Here is a 22,900-nt window from a genome sequence, read left to right on the forward strand (position 1 = left end):
CACATATGCAGTTAACAATTATTAAAATATGTTCCATATCAAGCTTTCCCACATTTTACTATTTAAAATAATATAAATCTTGGGGTATACTGACAAAAAAAGCTCAGACGCCCACACCTTAAATATTAAAACCTATATTTTCATTGATTAGGAAGCCTAACAAGGTAAACAATAGATAGCAGAAAAAAATTAGATGATAGATATTTAATTTTTGTGTATTATACAGCTGATTTAGGACCTGGTATCATAAGACATGCTAACAGAAAGCTAACACAAGAGGAGGGTTAACTCTTATTAGGTTATTTATTTCAGGCTCAGTAATTTTAATAAATTGTAACTGAACTTTAGAAATTGAGAACGTAATTGTAATTGACTTTCTGAGGATAAAAAATAATTGCTATTTAATTTGAATTGGAAAAAATGCTGGTTACAGTAATAGTAACTGAATTGTAATCAAACAAGGGTAATTGAAAACCTAATTGTAACTGAAAAATGTAATTGACCCCAACCCTGATACATACTGAAAAGTCTAGCAAACACAAAACATGCACAGGATGCTCGTAGAGTGGGAGGGTATAAGGGGGGATTGGGGGGGGGTGTGTGAGCCACGAGTCAATAAACCCTGTGTAATCTGTTCCCTTTAGTGGCATAAACCATCTGAGAGCAGATTACAGCCGTTCTGCCAAAGTAAGAACATGCGAGTTCCTAATGGACAGAAACACTGAACACACACACACAAACACATACACACACTTTTGCATAAACTCAATACAAGCTTTAGATGTAACAAAGTAAGAGACATGTGTTGCCTAACTAAAGTCATGACTCATGCTTATCAAAGTAGATTTCATGACTGATATAATAAGGCTTCATTCACTTTAGGGAGATCCGGAAAGAAAAATACTGGAGGTAAACAAAAAAAAGTGAATATTTCTTCATGTGTTTCAGAAAAGTAGTGATTACGATGACAAGCCGCTGTGGACTGGGGCTCCTGCTGAGCTAACTAATGCAGGGTGTTGTCAGGTTATGTGAGATTACGCATCATGCACTCTCTGAGTTAAACTGCAAGAGTGGAGGGGAGCATGAAAGGAACTGATAAGTGAACATGTCCGTCTGAAAAGCCGAGAGGGAGAATGTGAGGACAGACGGATCAGAGGGGCTACTGCATGCGTGTTGCGGGGGAGAAGAGACGCTGCCTTAATGCATCATTAAGCAGGTGGACTCAGCACACCGGGCAGTGATGTGTGACTGTGGAGGGAAGCAGGACAGACATCTGGCACACAATGAAGGACAATACACCCACGTGTTGGGAAGTGTCGCTACACGTCATTTGGCTAATTGCCATTAATGGATGATCTCAAACTAATTACACTTCAGTGGCTTTAAGCAGACCACTTTGCATTAATGTAAAAACCATCTGTCAACTTTGTTTTATGTTGTAAAGTAGGAGTTTCTACTATCAAAGACGACCGTGGATAAAGTGGTAGAGTAGGTCGTCCAATAACCCGAAGGGTTGGGGGTTCGAATTCTGCTCTACCCAAGTCATTGTCGTTGTGTCCTTGGGCAAGGCACTTTACCCACAATGCCACATATGAATCGGTTTGAATTGTGCATGAATGTTGGAGGTGGTCAGAGGGGCCGTAGGCGCAAAATGGAAGCCACGCTTCTGTACCACCATCTGGATGACTGATGTGAGTGACTGGTCAGAATGAATAATGGTTTCTGTAACGCGCTTTGAGTCTCTTTGAAAAAATGTGCTATATTAAACCAAACCATTATTATTAAAGCTTATTATGTGTTCCCATGCTGTCTGTATTTATATTAGATTAGATATGACATTAAAAGTACATACAAATATAAAATAAGTGATTTAGAGATGATTTAGACATGATTTAGAGCTTCCACAAAACAGACGTAGCAACAATTCACAGATGTTCTTTAAAAGAACGAACTACTGCCGGAATAAAAGATCTTCTTAGCCATTCAGTGGCAACATTTAGGCATCACCAGACGATCACTAAAATAACCTCCTAGTCCAAAAAAATTGCTGTGAAGAGGATGGCCTTCAAAGTTTTGCACACTTTTCAATATTGTTCCAAACCTCCTTTCATATGTGACCTCGAGTGAGTGTGAGGTGCAGCCGGTGTTACTGTTACTTATCAAGTTTTGATTTCTAGCTCTAGGTTGGGCACCAAATACATACAGTGGCAATAATTGGCTGTGGTGACTTATTAGATAAGGGAAACATTGAACCCTTATAAAGGGAAATGATGTATTCACTGGCTAAAGAGTTAAATCACTAATAGTAGAATAGAATAGAATCCTTTTATTGACATTGCACAAGTACAACAAAATTGCACATGCCCCTCCCAACAACATTCAACATCACTTCAAAGATACAAGCCAAAGAGACAATCATCATAAAAACAACAAAAAGTATGATAATAGTCTGTCGGAATAAAAAGTTCTGTAATAAACTGTTCATCTGTATAAAAGCGCATGGGTATAAAATATTAAAAAAAGAGACAAATCTAAAAAGAGATGGTTTTTAATTTTCCAGATATTAGTAGTGATGCTGGTGGTGGTTATTTAGAGAGTGGATGGCTTTTGGTCATTTCATTCTTGACAGATCAAGGCCAATTTTGCATTGGTTGCTTTGCATTTGTAAATCAGAACCTGTGACTTGAAGGAAGAAGAAGAAAGAAATTGCAGGAAGTGAATCATTTATGATTCACTTGGCCTATTCAACAAAGTCTAGCACCAGTTTACACTTTTTTTGGAGGCCCTTAGTTTGTTTTTGTTCTATGTCAGTGTTAAGTACAATAAATGGCTGTCGGAGGCAGAACTGCGCACCGACCGTCGCCCCGCAGCAGGATGACTGAACTGGTACAGCCACTGAACATATGCCTGAACTTAACGTTCAAAATGAGTTTCGTAACAAAAAAAAAGTAGGAGCACGCAAGACTTCAATAACATAGGACGAAAGAGAAATGCTTTGTATGCAGGACAGTGTCCGAGTTTGACTTGTGGCACTAATGGCTCATACATCTGTTATTTATGTCTTAATTCTATGTTAATGTGTGTGCTGGAATAAAAAAAAAATACCAGAATTAGCGGTGCAGGCTTGTATGCATTTGTTGTAGAAAGAGATACAATAAGTTTTATTTGAATTTGAAGTTTTTGAAATACTTTATTAATCCCTGAAGGGAAATTACACTACACTCTGTTATTTTAGGGACATGCTTCTCACACACACAGGCCTGAATCACACACATGCACAAACAGGACCTGTGGACATGCATTAATGAAGAGATGTCAGAGTGGGGCTGCTTTTACTATGAAGGGAGTGCACCAGAGCAGTGATGGGATAAAATGTAAAATGAGTCAGCCAGTTTGATAGTAAGGCAATGCTAATTTATTTATATAGTGCATTTCATACACAATGCAACTCAATGTGTGTTATATGATCAAAAAGTGCAACAGAAAAAAAAAAAAAACAGCTTAAAATTAGGGGTGTCCCGATCCGATATTTATATCGGATGTCGGTCCAATATCAGCCGGACTGCATCTATATAAGCGCTCTGATAAGTTTTTTTTTTTTTTTTTGTCCCCGCCCTCAGTTGTTCCCACTATATACTGACTGAATGGGAAGTGAATGGGAATTGTTGACTATTGTTCTTCTTTGAATAACATCACTTGATCAAGCCTTTTCTAACATTCCACACTACAAAATAAGTAATAAAAGTATGTATGATGCGTTCAGGTATTTGATCGTTATCGGCCAATACAAAAAAAAAACATTTAGAATCATCAGTAAAATCATTTAAAATCATCAACAAACACATTACATCAACAACATGACCAAAAATGTTAGTCAGGTTCATACCTGACTAACATGTCACTGATGTATTCTGGACCAAACCCATTCACAGATTTATACACCAGCAGCAGAACTTTAAAGTCTATTCTGAGGCTGACTGGGAGCCAGTGTAAAGACTTTAAAACTGGAGTAATGTGTTCTGACCTTTTTGTTCTGGTTAAGACTCAAGCTGCAGCGTTCTGAACCAGCTGTAGCTGTTTGATGCTCTTTTGGGGGATTCCTGTCAGAAGACCATTACAATAGTCCAGTCTGCTGGAGATAAAAGCATGGACCAGTTTCTCCTGATCTTTCTGAGTCATTAAACCTTTCACTCTGGATATGTTCTTTAGGTGGTAGAAGGCTGTTTATGTAATAGATTTGATCTGACTGCTGAATGTAAGATCTGAGTCAATCAGAACACCAAAGTTTTTGACTTGGTCTTTAGCTTTTAAAGATCGAGACTCAAGATACTGATAGTAGTATTCTTTTCCTTGTTACCAAAGACAATCACCTCCATCTGATCATAATTTAGTTGAAGGACGTTTTCACTCATCCAGCAGTTTACTTTTTCGACTGCACCTGTATGGGACCATAGTCATCTGGGTTCAGTGACGGATATAGTTGTGTGTCATCTGCGTAGCTCTGATAATCAACCTTACAGTTCTGTAGAATTTGTCCTGAAGGAAGCATATAAAGGCTAAACAGAAGAGGTCCAAGAACAGAGCCCTGAGGAACCTGAGAGCTTGCCTTTGCTAGCCAGTTAAACATCAATCACAATCAACGAATTGAACTGCCTTCTGTATACCAGTATATATATTTGAAAAGACCAACCAGATTCTGTTCTAAAGGACTGTTTTCTGAGTGGATTTGCATATACAGTAATTGAAACTTTCAACATTGTAACTTTCATGATTCTAGCTCTGGACACACCAATAAAATATTTCTACGTTGGCTTGTAATGACTTTCTAATTCTTCACACTATAGAGCTTTGATGACCAGTTTGTTTTGTGTCCCATTGTTGTAACTTAGTTGTTTATCAGAATAGGATGAAATTACATGTTCTCATTTAGACCAGTGCCTTTTATCAACAGTGTCTTCAATGCTTTGTTTCAAAGGATCTGGTTTCTGCTTAGATTTATTCAGACACAAGTTCAAACAAACCTAACATTAATGTCTAAAGGTAGTAAAGTAGTGAGATAATCATTATCTATTGACTTGTAGATCCACTGCTCCACAAATCTATAATCTTCTGTATCTGGAAAACTTTAAACGCTTTGTGGAAATTTGAGAACTGGCCCTCAGTTTGACTTATTGTTATATCCTTCTTTTGGCAGGATTAAGCAGTTATGAGGATAAATGAATGAGCACCAGGTTAAAGTCCCATCTGAATGAGCTCTCTAAATACACACTAACCTACTACACACACACACACACACACACACACACCATAGGCTGCTGTCATTCTCTCCATGATTTAAATGTCATTCTTAACTGCTGCTTTAAAGTGATGGATGAATGGCAGCTGGATTTTAATCAATTGGGTCTAGTATTTTAGAAGCCAAGATACTGGTGAGTAACCCCACTCTCTTCATCTCATATACTCCTCATTTGCTACTTGGAAAAAGAAATGGCTCCACCTTGTTTCCTAGAAGAAACGTCGGCTCCTTATGGTAAATGAGTCACTGTCAGCCATATGCCATTGTTCTTATTCTGTCCTTATTTGAACCTGTGAGCCTGTGTGTGGTGGATGGGGGTTTGTATGTTTGTATTTTCACTATGTAAAAGCACTTTGAGCTGCATCTATTTGTATGAAAATCACTTTTTATAAATAAACATTGGTTGATTGATTTGAAACCATCGTCTACCTTTTTTTCCCATATCCACCTCACCTCACCACTCACTTGCAAGTCAACTTATCGTTTTAGAACAAGAACATCTATAAGAACTAGGGATGTACGATTCGATTCACGATACTGGGTTCACGATACGATTCTCTCACGATTTATTTTACAAAATGGGAATGTAGACAAATATTCCTTAATTTTTTGTTTAGAAAATACTGTACTATTTTCCTTTTATATTTAATTGTCAAAAGAATCCCTTGATAAACTATTCAAAACAATGCAATTTGACTAAAAATAAATCTTGAATGAAATAAATAAAGGAATAATACAAATGAAGAAGAAGCCTATTAATTTAAATTCAGGTTCTATAGTAAACAATGCAAAACTACATAATAGTTCCTTTTCTTTTTAAAAGTGCAACTGAAAATGTATTTTGTGCCTTAACAATTGGACTTCAAAAAAAAAAAAAGACAGTCTGCACTGTATTTAGGTCAGATATTTGTTTGGACCAGCAGAGGGCGCTGGTAACCCAGTGGTCGGTTGGCATGCAGCTATCCTTGCAGTGAAGAAGAGAAGCTATGCTAGCAGACAGAGCTAATTGAAAAACGTGACTTTTACAGATATTCACATAATATTACAGATATTCTTTCAGTGCTAAAGGGGTAAGGAATCATTTATTAACATGTTTAAGGTAGAAGGCGGCCAGAAAGAAAGTAGTAGCAGATTCCGCCCGCTGCCTACACTTTTAGACGAGAAGGATATATAGCCCTCTGCTGTTTAAAAAAAGTACTGCGATTCAATTTTCAGAGCATCGATGTGAATTGTGATACCTATGAATCAATTTTTAACTGCCACACGATTAATCGTTACATCCCTATTAAGAACTTAAAAAAGAAGCATTTTAATTTTAATGTTAAAATAAAATGTTCCTTTTCGTGTTGAAAAACTAAAATTTACAACTCAAGGCTTATGGTGCGACTGCTGCTATGAGTTGTTTTAATTTCCATTTACAAATTACAATGAAAATAAAGATGAAAACAGTTTGCTGTGTATATACCAGACAAAAACATATAATACCGTACATATAATACCGTATCTCTGCCTACACAAAGGGTTGGTTACTTTGTGTGCATGCAAGCCTTGGGAATGTGGGCTCCTACTTCACTCTGAATCAATACAAACATCACATGTAAGTGAACGCATGGGGTGACTCCATGTAACACGTTGGAGTTGCACGCGTGCCCAGCTTGGCTCTGTTAAAGTGGCTGTTGGAGGCGATACTGTAATCCTGTTTTAATGGTAGAGTCCCTTCCTCCACCATGATGCGATGGTCCCAGACTCACCACCGCGTCTCTCTTTCAAAGCATTCATGCTAGTTAAGAAGAAAAAAAAAACTACTTTTTCCACATGAGATGATTTCTCAGAAGAACGCCCATTCTTATCAAGTGGACTCAGTGGATTTCAGCTCAGACATCCTCAGTGTTTATCTCCTCACTGTAAAGTGATGCCACTCTGTTAAGATGTACTTTGTGCCTAATGGTATAAAAGATTAGAGTAAGAGGAATTGAATGCACTCACTGTAATAAGATACTACTACAAACTGAAATGCTACATTGTGTTTTGTTTCTTAATTGGCTTTATGAGACTTATAATATTACAAAATATAACCTTTCGCAAGCTACAGTCATACCACATGACATTACATTGAACGTGCATTTGTACACAACAATCTTATCGCATTAATATAGAAATGTGATTACTCTATTAGATTTAACCAATAACATGAGGATATTTCCCATAATTGTGTTATAAAATGATTTTGATTGCTATAGCACTTGATTTAACATGACGCCCATCATGAGTTATGGCGACATTCACAACTTCCTGGGCAGTTTGACCAACGCACGCCGCCACGCCAATATGTACTAATGGAGCACCAGCAGGGCTGCGAGCAATTCACATATAATTACCCCTAAAAATTAGGGATGAGCAAAAAAAATCGGTTTATCCAATTTGTAGATAGAAACTATTTTTATTTTGCAAATTCGAGTTTTACAAAAAAAAACATTATTATTTACTCATATGTTATTACTTTTTCGCGTACCGTCCTTGTGGGTTACCGTACGTGCCGTACCGACGTGAGCCAAGCCACTCTTTAATTACATGTGCTTACCTTTTGAGTAGGCTATATGTGTGCCACAGGCATGTTTAATGTTTTATTTATACTATGCTGAGATGCTAAGGGAAGAGTTTTTTTTTAGTTTTTTTTTTAATTGTAATGTTATATGTTATAAAATATGTAGTTATCTGATTTCTTAATCATAAAATTTAAGCTGCTGTGAAGTTGCTGTTGCACTTTTGCTTAAACCTGGGTTAAAGCTTGAAATTGTTGTATGACAGAGCCTCATTTACTTTTTATTTTGGGATTGTTCTATGCATTTTAACGTTTGAGGACAATCGCAGCAATAAAGTTACAATTTTGACAATATATCTGATGTCTGCAGTCATTTTAAGTGCATCGAAACTCGAATATTTCTTTAAAAAATCTGATTTTTTTTTTTTAGGCAAAATCGTCCAGCTCTACTAAAAATACATATGTGCGAACTGAAAAATTGGTCCAGTGGCACATTGTGCAAGTTAACTTCAAGAGATTCAAGATTATTTTTTTGTTACATCTTAACTTACATAGACACAAGAGTAAAATGATTGAGCTTTGGCTCCTCTCCCTTGCAGCAACAGCAGTAGTAATTAAAAAAAAAAAAAAACTTGTAACATTGACATGTAAATTTAAAAACAGAACAGAATATATATTTATAAAATTCTAAATATATACATATTTTAAATGTAAGTAAATGTTTAAAAATAAATGTTTAGGTGGTACCGTGTTTGTAACGTGAGGATGACAATACGACGAGGATGCCATTGATTGTCTTATGCACAGATAAGCAACAGGGATTGTGTACGTGACACCAGGTTACGCTTATTTATAGCTTGGCCGAAGCGGAGCCAAGGATCTGTTTTCCGAGCCCCCCGGTTCTGAGAGAGGGCTTTGGACCACAGTGCTGCAGTGTATGTGGAGGTGCTTGTTTTGTTTATTTGGCCAGTGCAGTCGGGTGGTAATCAAGAGCGTTCTTCCAAACATACTTGATCTAAAGCAGTGGTCCCCAGCTTTATGTTTCACAGACCACTTTTACAGAACTCACTTTGTCCTCTGACAGAAGAGGAGTTGAGTCAAAAGGGGTCCGTGCACCCTCACCTCCACAATACACCTGCGATTGATTCAAGTGCCGGAGTAAAGCTTGCTTTTTTATCAGTCTTGCATGGACCAAGGGCTCTCCTGGTGTACGGCCTGGTACAAAATGGTCCACGGACCGGTAATAATCTAGGTCTGGTAATGTCGGACCCCTGAACTAAAGCCCTTTGGTTTGTTTAACTTTGATCAATAAGTTCAGTGATATTTTGTCTGCTGAATCATTTGTATGAATAACATAGATGACACAAATACCATATTATAGATGGGAAAAAAGTATACTGTCTTTGTTCTTAGATTCTAATATAAACACCTTTTTTCATATATAAAGAGGATTTCTAGAATCAATTTGTTTTTTCTAACTTTGAAATTGGGGGAAAATGTATCAGTTTTGATTGGTTTTAGCAGTGGGAATTTGTTTATTATGTAACATTGGGGAAAAGAGCCTTGTCAGCTCTATATTATCATGTGTCACTAGCCAATAATACGTTTTTTGTTATATCATGAGCCAAAATGTAAAGAAAACCTGAATAAATGGATTATCCATCCATTCTCTGACCCACTTGCTCCCTTTTTTCAGTGTCATGGGGTAAATGGATTATATATTAGCTAATTTGATTTCTAATGATCAATATGTCTTTCTTCCTTTTTTTCTTTGTCTGTTTCTCATAAGGTCCATATTGACGTCAGAATATTTTATCAAATCATTTTTCTTTATATTTAGCCAAAATGCCAGTAAAATACCAATAAAAGGACCTTTTTTTTTAGCTGCTGAAGAATGACACACAATAGAGTTTAGGTGAGCGTGCCAATACGTATTAAGTGAATAAAACAAAATATTAACATACTTTGTTTTACCACCAAAAACTAGCAAACACTTGTTGTTGAGCTTCCTAGGCAAAATGATCAAACAGTGACACGTACACATGTTGTATGATTACTGATAACTGTATGGCTAAGTATTTCCATCAGTGACATATGGTTTGGTTTTCCAACAAAATCTTAACTTGCCATGTGTGGCAAGCAGATTGGATGTCCTACATTAAAAGTGACCATTGAAAGCTAATGTAAAGCCCTTAAAGCAACCAAGGCCATTTCAACTTCGAAAGCTTAAAAATTTCAAATCCTTGTCCCAAAGGCAGATTTAAGGATTTTCTTAATTAATTAGTTAATAAGGAGCATGGAGGGACCCTCTGAGGAGTTTGATCTCACTCCTTTGGTTGAACGCTGGCTGACTTCTAAACGTGCCAAAACGTGCAACACACAAGTTCACAGAGAAGAGAGATGGGAAATCTAAATGTCAATCTAATTCTTTTGTCAATTAATATTTTTTTTAAATGTGCCCCCAAAATGTCAGCATGGAGCCCTTATCAGGCATTCGTATGAGGTGAATATTTTGTAACAAAGTAGGATTCAAACCTTCAATTATTTACCTACTGTTTTAATGACTTTTTAAACATGACATGTTGGATGTAGGTGTTGTATGTAGGGATGTAACGATTCACTCAACTCCCGATACGATTCGATTCACAATACTGGGTTCACGATACGATTCTCTCACGATTTATTTTACAAAATGGGACTGGAGACAAATTTTCCTTTATTTTTTTGGGGGGAAAAACACTGTACTATTTTCCTTTTATATTTCATTGTCAAAATAATCCCTTGATAAACTATTCAAAACAATGCAATTTAACTAAAAATAAATCTTGAATGAAATAAATAAAGGAATAATACAAATGAAGAAGAAGCCTATTAATTTAAATTCTGGTTTTATAGTAAACAATACAAAACTGCATAATAGTTCCTTTTCTTTTTAAAAGTGCAATGTATTCTGTGCTTAACAAAAAAAAAACAGTCAGCACTGCATTTACGTCAGATATTTGTTTGGACCAGCAGAGGGCGCAGGTAACCCAGTGGTCGGTTGGCATGCAGATATCCTTGCAGTGAAGAAGAGAAGCTATGCTAGCAGACAGAGCTAATAGAAACACGTGATTTTTACAGATATTCACGTAATATTACAGATATTCTGTTTAGGAGTAGAAGGCGGCTAGAAAGAAAGTAGTAGCAGATTCCGCCCGCTGTCTACACTTTTAGACGAGAAGGATATATAGCCCTCTGCTGTTTAAAAAAAGTACTGCGATTCAATTTTCAGAGCATCGACGTGAACCTTGATACCTATGAATCGATTTTTAACTGCCTTACGATTAATCGTTACATCTCTAGTTGTATGTATGTGTGAATGTGTATATGACAAATCAATAAAAATGTCTAAAACATAAGCTACCTCAAAGGTACACTACTGATGATGCGTCCCAAAATGTACATCCGTCCTAAATCTGAAACACAGCTCCCACGCCCCTCTCAACTAAACTAGGGGTGTCCCGATCCAATATTGATATCGGATATTAGTCCGATATCAGCCAGAAAATGAATATGAGATTTTATCGGACTGCATCTAAAATCTCCGATACATATTATATTATAGTTATTCAATTGTAAAATACTGTTGAAGGTTAAAATGTATGTAAGAATATGTTTAATAATAAATGGGTCCGTTTTTCTTATACCTGCTGTTGCTGACTATTGTTCTCTGTTTGAGTGACGTCACTTGATCAAGCCTTGTCTAACATTCCACACTACAAAATAAGTAATAAAAGTATGTATGATTTGTGCTATTATTGTATTGGTTTGATATCGGTATTGGTCAATACTCAAGGCTGCAATATCGGTATCGGAAGTTAAAAAGTTGTATCGGGACATCTCTATGGTAAACCTCATGTGACTACTATCTTTAATGATTCTGAATATCTGGACGTGTCCAGTGACCACTGTGATTGGACAACTGGCAACATGAGAAAGTATATGTGACAGCTTGGAGAGACAGCTAACTGGAGGGAATAGACCCCATCATGGACTGGTTGCCCATAGTGGTGGTCTCTGACTAATGTGTAAGCCATTGAACTAGAACACGTTTCCCCAGTTTTGCAATTAAATACATTGTAAATGACAGTTTTTCTAGAATTTCCATGCCAATTACAATTATAAAGTCAATTATCTGAACTCAGTTACGATAACATTAACATATATTTTCAATTACAATTACATCATAATTGTAATTAATTATCAATTACGCGATTACAATTACAATTGAACCCAACCCTGTTGGAGACGCTCGCTAAATGCTTCGGAAATTGAACATGAGAGAGAACGTGGCACATGAGACGACCACAGCAGACGCAGGACACTCGCTAATAACAAGTCAAACTAAACTATGATTTTGTCACATGGGACGAAATCCAATCAGAACTCATGTGATCATGTGGTCTTATGCATTGATCACATCAAATCTGTCTGTCTGTATTTAAAAACATTAATATCACCATATCAGGTCGATCAGCGGTAACTGAATCTTTGAAAAACAAATAAACTCTTATGCTGTAAATTCCAGTCGACTGTATCTGTAACAGATACTGAAATCTTAATGTCATTTAGTTGACTATAACTGAAATAGTCCTGAAGATGTCATTTTGAGTAAAACTAAGTCAACAAATGTGACAAAAAAAAAAAAAATCATTTTCTGTCAAAATGAACAAATGCTGTCAACTTGTCGCAGAAGAAAAGTGGAAAGTTTGTAGTTAAAGTACTTTAGTTGTGTGTTTCAAAGAAGTTTGTAAAAGATTCAATGTGGGCTTGAGCAAATGATTACTCTTGTTAAGAAAACACGTGGAAGTCACTTTTAAATGGCGTCACACTGCAAGTTCATTAGACATTTGTGGTGCTCGGCTTTCACTGGAGTGCAAAGACAGAGAGTCTGGAAAGGTGATGCAACAAACAAAAAAAAGAACTGTTGAAAACAAAGCTGGAAGCTGACATAAAATGTGTGTAAAAATAGCTGCGAAAAGATATAAAGAATTACAACTGAAAGAATAAAAATACACAGGAAAACCAGGGCAACCAATGCCAGATCAGCAGTTAATGAGTATCCATCAGTTTATCTTCAAAGGCAGGTGGAGAGAAGCGTGTGACGGGTAAATATATAAATATATATCAGACACAAAAAGGTTCAATTCAGTTCATTGGATATTCTTGTAAAGCACATATTTTGAGCTGATGTTCTTAATGTTTCACTTGTGATCTATAATTTAACTTAAGAAAAGTCAAGTTAGAAACTTTTTGGGAAATGCTGCACGAAAAATTAGCGGGAGATATGACGTAGGCTTATTATACACATAATATACAGGGCAATACACATAAAAACACAAAAAAAAAAACTAACAGCTGCTCCAACAAATTGCAGGTGGCAAGAAGGTGCTGAGTAAGGAATTATATTTGAAGGTGTAATACTGCATGGAGGAGGCATCAGAAACCATAGATACACGGCTATGGAGGGTTGTTGGTTCATTCATGTGTGTGTTCTGAGCAGATTCTATAGCTGAAAAACAAATGTGCTGGAGCCTATATTTACCAATGAATCAATGTGTGTGATTCTATTCCTGTGTGTTGACCATAGGTGAGCTCCAGCGCCTCTGAACTGGATAAACAGATGGAAACATGGGTGGGATCAAAGAGTTGGTGGAAAAAAAAAACAAAAAGCCCAAAATCACAAACTCACATTAGCTTTCTGAGAAATAAAATAAATTAAAAAAAAGGAAGTGCACAGGTGGTGAAATCGTGTCAAAAGTGGACACAGCATTGTTTTTCACTGTTATTCCTATTCTGGATACACCTGCTCCTATCAGGGGTGAACTGGGACAATGATTCAGCCCTGGCATTGTCTGTCCAGACCAGTTCACTACATTAACAGTGGACACTATGTAGAGGCCATTATTAAGTCAGTAATGCTCAACAAGTGGCTTTTTATGTCTTAATTTTAATTATCATTACCACAGAAATCCTTAAAAGGGGGAAACTTTTTTAACGCATTTCCTTTGGCCATTTTGCAATTTCTTTTTTCCCTTTTTTGCCCCTTTTCAAAAGGTTCTGAGACTTTTTTCAGACTTTAGCGACCTTTTGCCAATAAATACCTATTTCTTGTCCATTTTTGCAAGTTCATTTTGTCTCCCATGTTATTTGCGACTGTTTTTCCATGTTTCCTTTAGACGGGATGATACTGACATGTTTGTACAGCACTTTGTGGTTTTTACCAGTGAAAAGCGTTCTATAAATAAAGTCTACTTACTTACTTTGACACTTTTATCTAATTTTTGTCTTTTCTTGAATATTTTTGGGCCATTTATCTTCCAAATAAGCTTAGTTTTGCCCAATAAATACCACTTGTTTGTTTCCTGTTTCCCTACATTTGGCCTTTTTTTTGTTCCACATTGTTGCCCTTTTTCCACTATATTAATTGCCACATTTTGCCTTTTTCTACTATATTAAATGCCACATTTTGCCTTTTTCCACTGTATTAATTGCCACATTTTGCCTTTTTCCACTATATTAATTGCCAAATTTTGCCTTTTTCCACTAGTAATTGCCACATTTTGCCTTTTTCCACTATATTAATTGCCAAATTTTGCCTTTTTCCACTGTATTAATTGCCACATTTTGCCTTTTTCCACTATATGAATTGCCACATTTTGCCTTTTTTCAGTATTGTTGGCCACATTTTGCCCAGTTAAACGACCCTTTGCCATTAAATACACTTGATTCCTCTTTCTTTGCCCATTTTTGTCCATTTTTGACTGCTTCTGGCCCATTTTAGTCACTTTACACTCTTTTCTTTCCACGTTTTTACCACTTTTTGACCATTATTGACCACCTGTTACCATGTCTACCTCCACTCACTCTTAAAAAAAACAAACAAAAAAACCGTAGCGGACCGAACCGAACCGAACCGGCCCACTGGGTCGATGTCAGATGGTCTGTCCACCTCTGGGGCTCCTATGTGCGTGTGAGACCCAGCGGATCATCACAAAGCGGACAGACGGCGTGCGTGCACCTTTGGCCGCACGCACGCACGCCCGCCCGGTGTGGACCTAAGTGGGTGTGAGCACGAGCCAGTGGTCGGAGGCACTAAAGGGTGATGGAGGCACATCCAACAACAGATGTTCAGCTGTAAGTTCACACGGCAGAGAGTGAACGGGAGAGCGCCGTGTTTCCCCTGAGAGCAGGTTAGGGTTAGGAGGAGAATTCATTCTAACCTCCAACCACCTCCACCTCGTCCATAAGAAGAAGCGCTAAAAGCATCCATCCATCCATCCATCCATCCACACTGTACTCACCACAGCTGTCTCTTGGTGGGGAGACAGTCTTTGTTTGAGGCAGTCACTCCCATGGCCATCTGCATCACCGTGATGTATTTCTGGTACTTCATGGTGTCCTACTACTACTACTACTACTACTACTACTACTACTACTACTACTACTACTACTGCTACTACTAGTACTGCTACTACTAGTACTGCTACTGCTACTGCTACTGCTACTACTACAGCTACTTCCAGGAAACCGTGCAAGCGCTTCGGAGCTGCACAGGTGAGCGCGCAGCCAAGTGTCTGTTATTGTTGTTGTTGTTGTTGTTGTTGTTGTTGTTGTTGTGGTTGTGGTCTCCAGGCACCCTCCGTGTCAGAAACGCCATTTCCACGACGGTTGGACTGTGGACGGGGAGGACGACCACCGTGGAGCTGAAGGAAAGGTACCACGCCGCCGCGACCCATGTCTGCGCTGACTGGCTAATCTAATCTCATTAGAGCTCAGAATAGATTAGATAATCCATTCATTTTCAGTCAGGACTAACTCATGGCTGTGCTTCTCCTCCTCCTCCTCGCTCTGTTTGGACCACTTTTTCTTTTGGATGTCAGTGGAGGGAAAAAGAGGAAAAACAATCGGATGCACGGCATCCAAACGTCTGCTGCCAGGCGCGAGAGCGAGGGTGCGCGCGCGTGTGTGGGTGTGTGTGAGTGAGAGAGAGAGAGCGAGAGAGAGAGAGAGGGGCGGGGGGGGGGGGGGGGGGGGGGGGGGGGAGTGACAGAGGATGAAATTTGAATGAACTCTCAGAGTTTTCAAACAAATACAAAAACCAAGTCTGGTTTTGAAGGAGTTTTTGTTTGAGGGATTTCAATAAAAAAAAAAAAGAAAAGTAGAGTAGACAATAGAAATAAAGGCAAGACACAACTTAAAGTACAGAATATCAAGAACATTCACATCAACTACAAAATAAAGAATAAAAGCATGTGATGTAGAAATGCACAGAGCTAACACATGTTGCCGTCCAGCACAAATTCTATCAAACCTGGTAGACTTTGTGTTTTAAAGTGTAGAAATTACTGTGAAAACATGCAACACACAGTAGAATATAGTGTCCCTATTAGGGATGGGTACCTTTCACTATTGAACCGATACTCGGTACCTGTGAATCGGTACGGGTTACTTTTGTGTGGTAACAGTAAATAATACAATCTCATAATTCTTGTAATAATAATGATGATAATGATATATTACTAATAATAATACGAATAAGAAACATACAAATATATCAAACCAACATCCAACAGCAACATTTGTGCCACAAATTTCTACATCCTAAAAACCCCTAACTACAAATGAGAAAACTACCCCTCCTGATCTGGCTCCAGGATAACAAAAATCAAACCAATTGTCTAAAGGTTTAATCATTTTTCATATTTTAAAAAATTCTCTTACATATTGAACATGGCCAAATCTGGTTTAGAGAACGTGTGAGTGTTTCTTCATATCACTGCACACCTTCGTGTTTGAAACTTAGTCCTCTTAAGCAGTCACACAGTCCTGCTCAGCAGGCTTTGATCAAGGAGCAAGAGGCAATATCCCTGACAGTTTAGTTGAACTGCCAAGCAAATCTATTTTAAACCAGCTTTTGGAGAACGAACATGCAACCCAACTTCATTTCATCCTCTACTTTATCTGTACTTTTATATTTTACAATATTAAATATTTCATGTGTTTTTAAAGGCACATCGTGGACTTTCTGACCAAAAGAGTTGACCCATATGAGTTATTTTAAATGAGTCCTCAGGCCAATATACAGAGCTTGGCGGTATCAATGCTCCGAGCGGGGCTTCCCTCTTGAAATACCAACCATTTAAGTTTGGAGGATACGGACCGTCTTTCACCAGGTCATGTGACCTGGAGAAGTTTCCCTTTACGGCAGTCACATGACCACAGGCTCTGATCTATATATTTCCCACGTGACGTGACAACATACGAGCATTTCCCGACCCGGCGCCATTGCTGTGGGCAGCTGAAACAAGTTAGCATCTGTTTACAGCCAAAAGAGCATAATATGGTAGTTTTGTGTTGGGTTGATGGTGCACTAACCGCCGTGATAGTTCAGTTAAGCGTGGATGCTTTAGTGAGGGAAGTCAGCGAGTCAGATCCGTAACTTCAGGATAAGGATTGGCTCTAAGGGCTGGGCTCGCGCCGCGGCTACAGTCTATGGGCTGAAGTACGGGCTGGCCGGAGGAACAGCCGCCACCGCTCGCTCTTCTCCCCGCCGCTGCAGACCCGGTGCTAACCCCGCTTCGTGGTGCTTCCCCTCTACTCCCCGGCCTCGCCGCCGATGTCGGCTCCCTTTGCTGGGGGTCGGGGGGACGACCGCGCCGACCCTCGGCGAAGTGGGCCGACAACTGCGGCGGGGCCTGGGAGTAGGGGGGAAGCGCCACCGCCGCGGCGAGGAAGGCCGAGCGCCGAGACTCCAGTGGCGGGGAGAGAAGGGCGGCAGTGGCGGCTGCTCCTCCAATCCATAGACTGTAGCCACGGAGTAAGCCCAGTCCTTAGACCCAAGCCCTTAGACCAGGGGTGTCCAATTCCGGTCCTCGAGGGCTACTATCCAGCATGTTTTAGATGTTTCCCTCTTCCAACACACCTGATTCAAATGATTAGGATCGTTATCAGGCTTCTGCAGAGCTTGATGAGGAGTTGATCATTTGAATCAGATGTGTTGGAAGAGGGAAACATCTAAAACATGCTGGATAGTGGCCCTCGAGGACCGGAATTGGACACCCCTGCCTTAGACCCAACTACTGTCTGCATACAATCAAAAGACAAAGGAGGCTGGCCTGACTGTTTGTTTTTTGCGACAGTGCTGCAGCGCTTGTGGCCACTAGGGGAGCTTGTGTGTAAGTTACCGGTTTAGTGCTCCTAGTGGCCAAAAGTTACACAGTGTGCCTTTAAATATTTCTTTTAAAAAGTTAGAAGTTTTTCCAAATTGTTTTGTGATTTAATGATAAAATGTGATGCACGTGTTGCTCTTTATAAGGCAAGAGTTTAGGGAGTTTCAACAGATGCTAATCAAGTCAGTAATTGATTCGGTATCCAATTTAAATGCTCAGTAAACACGAGTCTTTAGTGAGTCCTCAAGGACATGAGGAGGCCGAGTGCACCCGATATGTTCAAGTGGCTCCCATGTGTCCTGGTATTTTATGTATGTATTTTTTTTTCATAATCATTTGGTGGAGGATATAACTATGAAGACTGATCACAGGAAGTTCACAGAAATCCTCTGTTCAGCACCATTAACAATTCAGCAGGGAGACTGGAGAGCTTCCCACATTCAGTAGCACGAGGGGAAATGGTATGTCACTGTCAGTGAGTTTACATATTTGTTCACACTAATAAACACAATGAAGGAAGGAAGAAAGACAATGTATAAACCCCAGGCCTCCTGAGATGAGCCATACACCGGAAAAAAAAGTTAAATTAGATATAAACTCCAACAGGAATGGATAACTCTAATGAAAAGGTTGAGGAAAAAAAGTGAGAATGCAAGTAACTTTTTCTTGGATGGGCAAAGCATGTGCACAGCTGGTGTGGAAGGTCATGATGAAACTGCTGTTATCATCACTGCGTGATGTTGGCAACTTTTTAAAAAACAAAATCAAGCCTTTGAAAGTTGAGTCTCTCTACATCCATCCTGCCTTTTCTACCAACTCATTTGATGTGTCTTTTTCCATTGTGGGGTTGAGGAGAAACTCAAATAAAAAAGTAACGAAAGGGATATGATTTGAAACTGTGAGGACAGGGTCGGCTAATTGAGATGGAGTTTTTAGTGGACAAAAAAGTAAATCAATATTGGGTCATTCCATGTCATTTCAACAAATGGCCCTTGCACTTTGGTCTCAAAAATCTCAGAATTTTTTTTATCAGTTGTTTCATGATTATTCAATAGGCACACTGTATTTTTGAAACAATTTTTCTTTGTGCACCATCTCCATTTTTATTTTGGACCCCAACTTTGAGGCTATTTCACCACTTGCGAATATTGAAAATAATTTACATGAGGCCATTGCCTTAGTTGTTTATTAGTTTTCCACTATTCAAAATATATACAAACCATTGTATCAGAAAAACATTTGTTTTTTAACACAAAATGTATTATGAAAATATTTCTCATTTCATCTTAATTTCTCTTTTTTAGGGGTGTTTTTCCTTCAAAATACTACCATATGCTTCCATCATGAGAAACTATACCTCACAAAGCATGAATTAGAAAAATGTTAAAGTCCGAAACCCCAACACACTTTTTTCCAATTTTGAGAGGCTGGCATGTCCACCAGAAAGGATGTATAACAGATCTTTTTGTATATTGCGATAGTGTAGGTGGAGTTATATTACTATAACAAATTTCAGTTTCCTGACATATTGGAAGATAAAAATGGAAGAAAACTAAATTGGCCATATCTCAAAAAGATTCATTCAATCAAACTAAAAATCTACAGTGTGCTTATTGAATAATCATAGAACAACTGGTAAAAAAAAAATAAATCAGATTTTTTTTAAGACCAAAGTGTGCGGGATGTCCTGAAAAATTTGTTGAAATGACAGAATCATTCTATTGCCAATAATCAGCTTAATCTATGATAATGAAAAACATTGTTTCCTATATTAAAAATAAGAACCCTTTTCTTTTTCCTTGTTATAATTTAGGGGCTCAGTGGCTTTATCTTATTTTGTAGCTCATATTGGGTTTTGGGTTTCTGCAGGTTCCTGTAGGTCTCATCACTCCTGGTGTTGTCCATGTGCTTCCTCCTGTTTTTCCTGTTTTTCCTGTTTTGGCCTCCCTTGCTTTTTTGAGTGTTTGGACACAGAGTGGTTACTGAATCATTGTCTCCATTATATCATATTCAGAACACATTTATTACCCAGATCATAAACTGCATCAGGAGTGCTCTTGGTCCTGTTAACAGTCACAGATAAAATGGTTAATTTCCACAAAAGCAAGCTGTCTCTATTGAGGTGCAATAGTCCGTTAGTGGGAGATAGAGAAAACTGTTGAAGTGGTGTAAGAGAGAGATTTCCCTCAGGGGCTGCAAGCATCCAAATGTGTTGATCTCCCCCTCACTATAAATTACACTATTCCCTAGTGGCCACTATTAATCACATGACCACAGCCGCCAGATTAAATCTGTAGCCTTGGACCGTTCTCCTGTCTCGCTCATGCTCTGCCTCTCTTTCATGCACAAGGCATACCAATATCAACAAGCATGTGACAGGAGCTCATTCAATGGACACCAGCTGAGCATATAGACGCATACAGACACTGTTGATTGTGTCAACGCGGAAATTAGTCAGCGAGTGGCCGACATGGTATCATCCACCTGGTATCTGTCACTGCTGCTGTATTTATCAGCATGAGTCGAGTCAGTGAGAGGTATCTAAATCGTTCTTCTTGTGTGGTCCCTGCACATGCTCTTATAAGTGACTCAGAAAGCACAAAGAATGTATTTTAAATCATGATCTGATCAGAATAAATGTAAAGTCAAAAGTCTCAAAAGTGTGTCAGCTCCATACAATGAGTGCATCATGGATGCTGCATGCATCCTGTAACTCAACACTTCTCTGCAGAGGTTCAGTTTCTTTCTGTCAGACCTGCATCTACACAGCAACACTCACTCTGGACTCTACTGATGAGTCCCAGACACATAATACAAATTCATCTTCAAAACCTATATGACGAGAGAACATAGGTTCATGAGTGCTAAACAAGTGGAATCTAACATTTGCAAATATTTACTATACCTGAAAACAAAAATTCAATAATTACAAAAATACACACAGCCAAGTCAAGTTTATTTATATATCAACTTTTACGTACAAGACAAGAGTGCTTTGCACAAAACAAATATCACAGTAGTGCCAGCACACCATAAAAATTATATTTAAAAACAGAACATTTAAAACAATATCAGTCAATAAAACATAATATCAGATCAAAAAATGTGACTGTTTAATTAAAAGCAGTGTTGAATAACCTTCATTTAAAAGTGCAGAGAGTTTGGGCGGACTTGATGAGGAGCATAAAACTAAACGCTGCTTCTCTGTGTTTTGCTTTTGTTCTCAGAACATAACGTAGGTTTCTTCCAGATGAACTGTTGATGTTGTAGATTTCAAAAAGGCGTAAAATCATGAGCACATGTACTAATATCTTTTAGATGCTATTTTCAATTAAAATAATCAGTGCTATGTCGCTCTGTGAAAACCATTTCATAATAGGTTTATGATACACTTTATGATATAAAAAAAGAACTTGGGTGCACCAATGTATGGCTTTAAAAGACACTGCGTGTTTATGAAAGTGTCAGTAAAACGTGTCACAAAGTGAAATAATGTAGGCAGTGGCAGAACGTCACCATGCAGAACATAGTTTGTAAATCTGGATTGTAAATGTGGAGCTAAAATTAGATCTTGCTGGGTTGTTTTCAAACTCGTTCAAAAAGCAAGCACATCGAACAATAGTGTAATGTAACATCTTAAAACAGAGTTCTTTATTGTCTTTAGCTGTATTTACACATTTACCATGCAAAATAGCAGAATTACCGTATTAGAAGCTTGGGATGTAAACATGTGTATGCGCTCCTATGTAAATGTTATTTGACTGTTTTTATCGGTGATAAGCAGCGATATAAAAAACAAACTGATGATGTAACCAAAGGGATGAGACATAAGTCATCTGCATGATAAAAAACTGCCTATGACGTGCGTGAGACTTGTCAGGGAGCAATGATGTGATAAGAAGGCACACACGGGCCCTCAGATATGCAAGCTGCAGAGGATGCATAAAGTATATGAAATCAAGCAAGGATAATGCAATATGTAAATGAAACAGTTGTTGAAGTAAATGTGCCTGCTGTTGTTTCTGCGGAAAATCACTGGAAATGCACGAAAGAAAAGTGTTCAAATTGGAGACGCTAAAAAGACTGCGCTTCTTTTAGCTTGTATTGGGCTAATGGAAAAGGATAGAAATGCTGCTAAAACAAATTTAGATTTTAGGCTAGTCTTATTTCTAAAAAGAATTCTTTTTTTTTTTTTTGTTCAACGTCCTACAGCTTTATACTCCAAAATGTTTGAGGGATGAGGATGAGACCCAGGAGCTCTGGATGCAAAATAACTGCACCTGCTGCTGCTTGGACAGTAATTTATGGTGTTGTTTCAGGGGGTTTAGGGGGCTCAGCAGAGAAAAACAAGACTTGTTCAACATGAAGCCAATCTACATGTAAACAGATATTCTGCCTGACAGTTGCAGGAGTTAGAGTCAGCGTTGTGTCTGTTTGTGAGTCCACGAAGAGGATATTGTTTAGAAATGGTGTTAGTCGACTGGAAACCAATGCTTTGAGCCTCTGTGACTCCAGTCAGTGGGGTTTGACATCCAAAGATTGCAGCCTTCTGGCCCTCCTACTGTCAGCTTTATTAACAGTCTGACAGGTGGAGAGTGTTTAACCCTGCAGAGAGTTTCATCAGAGGCCTGATTTAAGCAATGAACTGAACACCAGGAGCCAACTTGTTAAACAGGACAACTGACAGGTTAAAAAAGTGGCAATAGGTTGGTTTGAAAAAAAATGTGAATAGAGGTATAGTGAGTATTGAGTAGGTATAGTTAGTATAGCATAGGTTGGTTTTTTTGGAGATTTAGACTGGGCGTGTTTGTTTTCTTCCTCTGAATAACTCTCCTAAAATCTTTCATATAT

The 22,900-nt window shown here is 38.3% G+C and overlaps 1 protein-coding gene across 7 annotated transcripts in view; it reads right to left on the minus strand.

Moving 5' to 3' along the window:
* tjp1a (tight junction protein 1a) overlaps nt 1–15,821 on the minus strand; it is a 142,701-nt gene extending 126,880 nt beyond the window's left edge. For 4 of the 7 annotated variants that reach the window (XM_028473288.1, XM_028473266.1, XM_028473258.1 and 1 more), the window contains exon 1: nt 15,182–15,820. In XM_028473288.1, coding sequence (XP_028329089.1) covers nt 15,182–15,273 — 92 coding nt within the window. In that variant the 5' untranslated portion in view covers nt 15,274–15,820. Of the gene's footprint in view, nt 1–15,181 lie in introns of all 7 variants that reach the window. The other 3 variants (XM_028473297.1, XM_028473239.1, XM_028473229.1) reach the window with 1 other exon arrangement.
* Nucleotides 15,822–22,900: the final 7,079 nt, after the last annotated feature.

The sequence above is a fragment of the Gouania willdenowi genome, chromosome 3 (genome assembly GCF_900634775.1).
Source record: "Gouania willdenowi chromosome 3, fGouWil2.1, whole genome shotgun sequence".
Taxonomy (NCBI): domain Eukaryota; kingdom Metazoa; phylum Chordata; class Actinopteri; order Blenniiformes; family Gobiesocidae; genus Gouania; species Gouania willdenowi.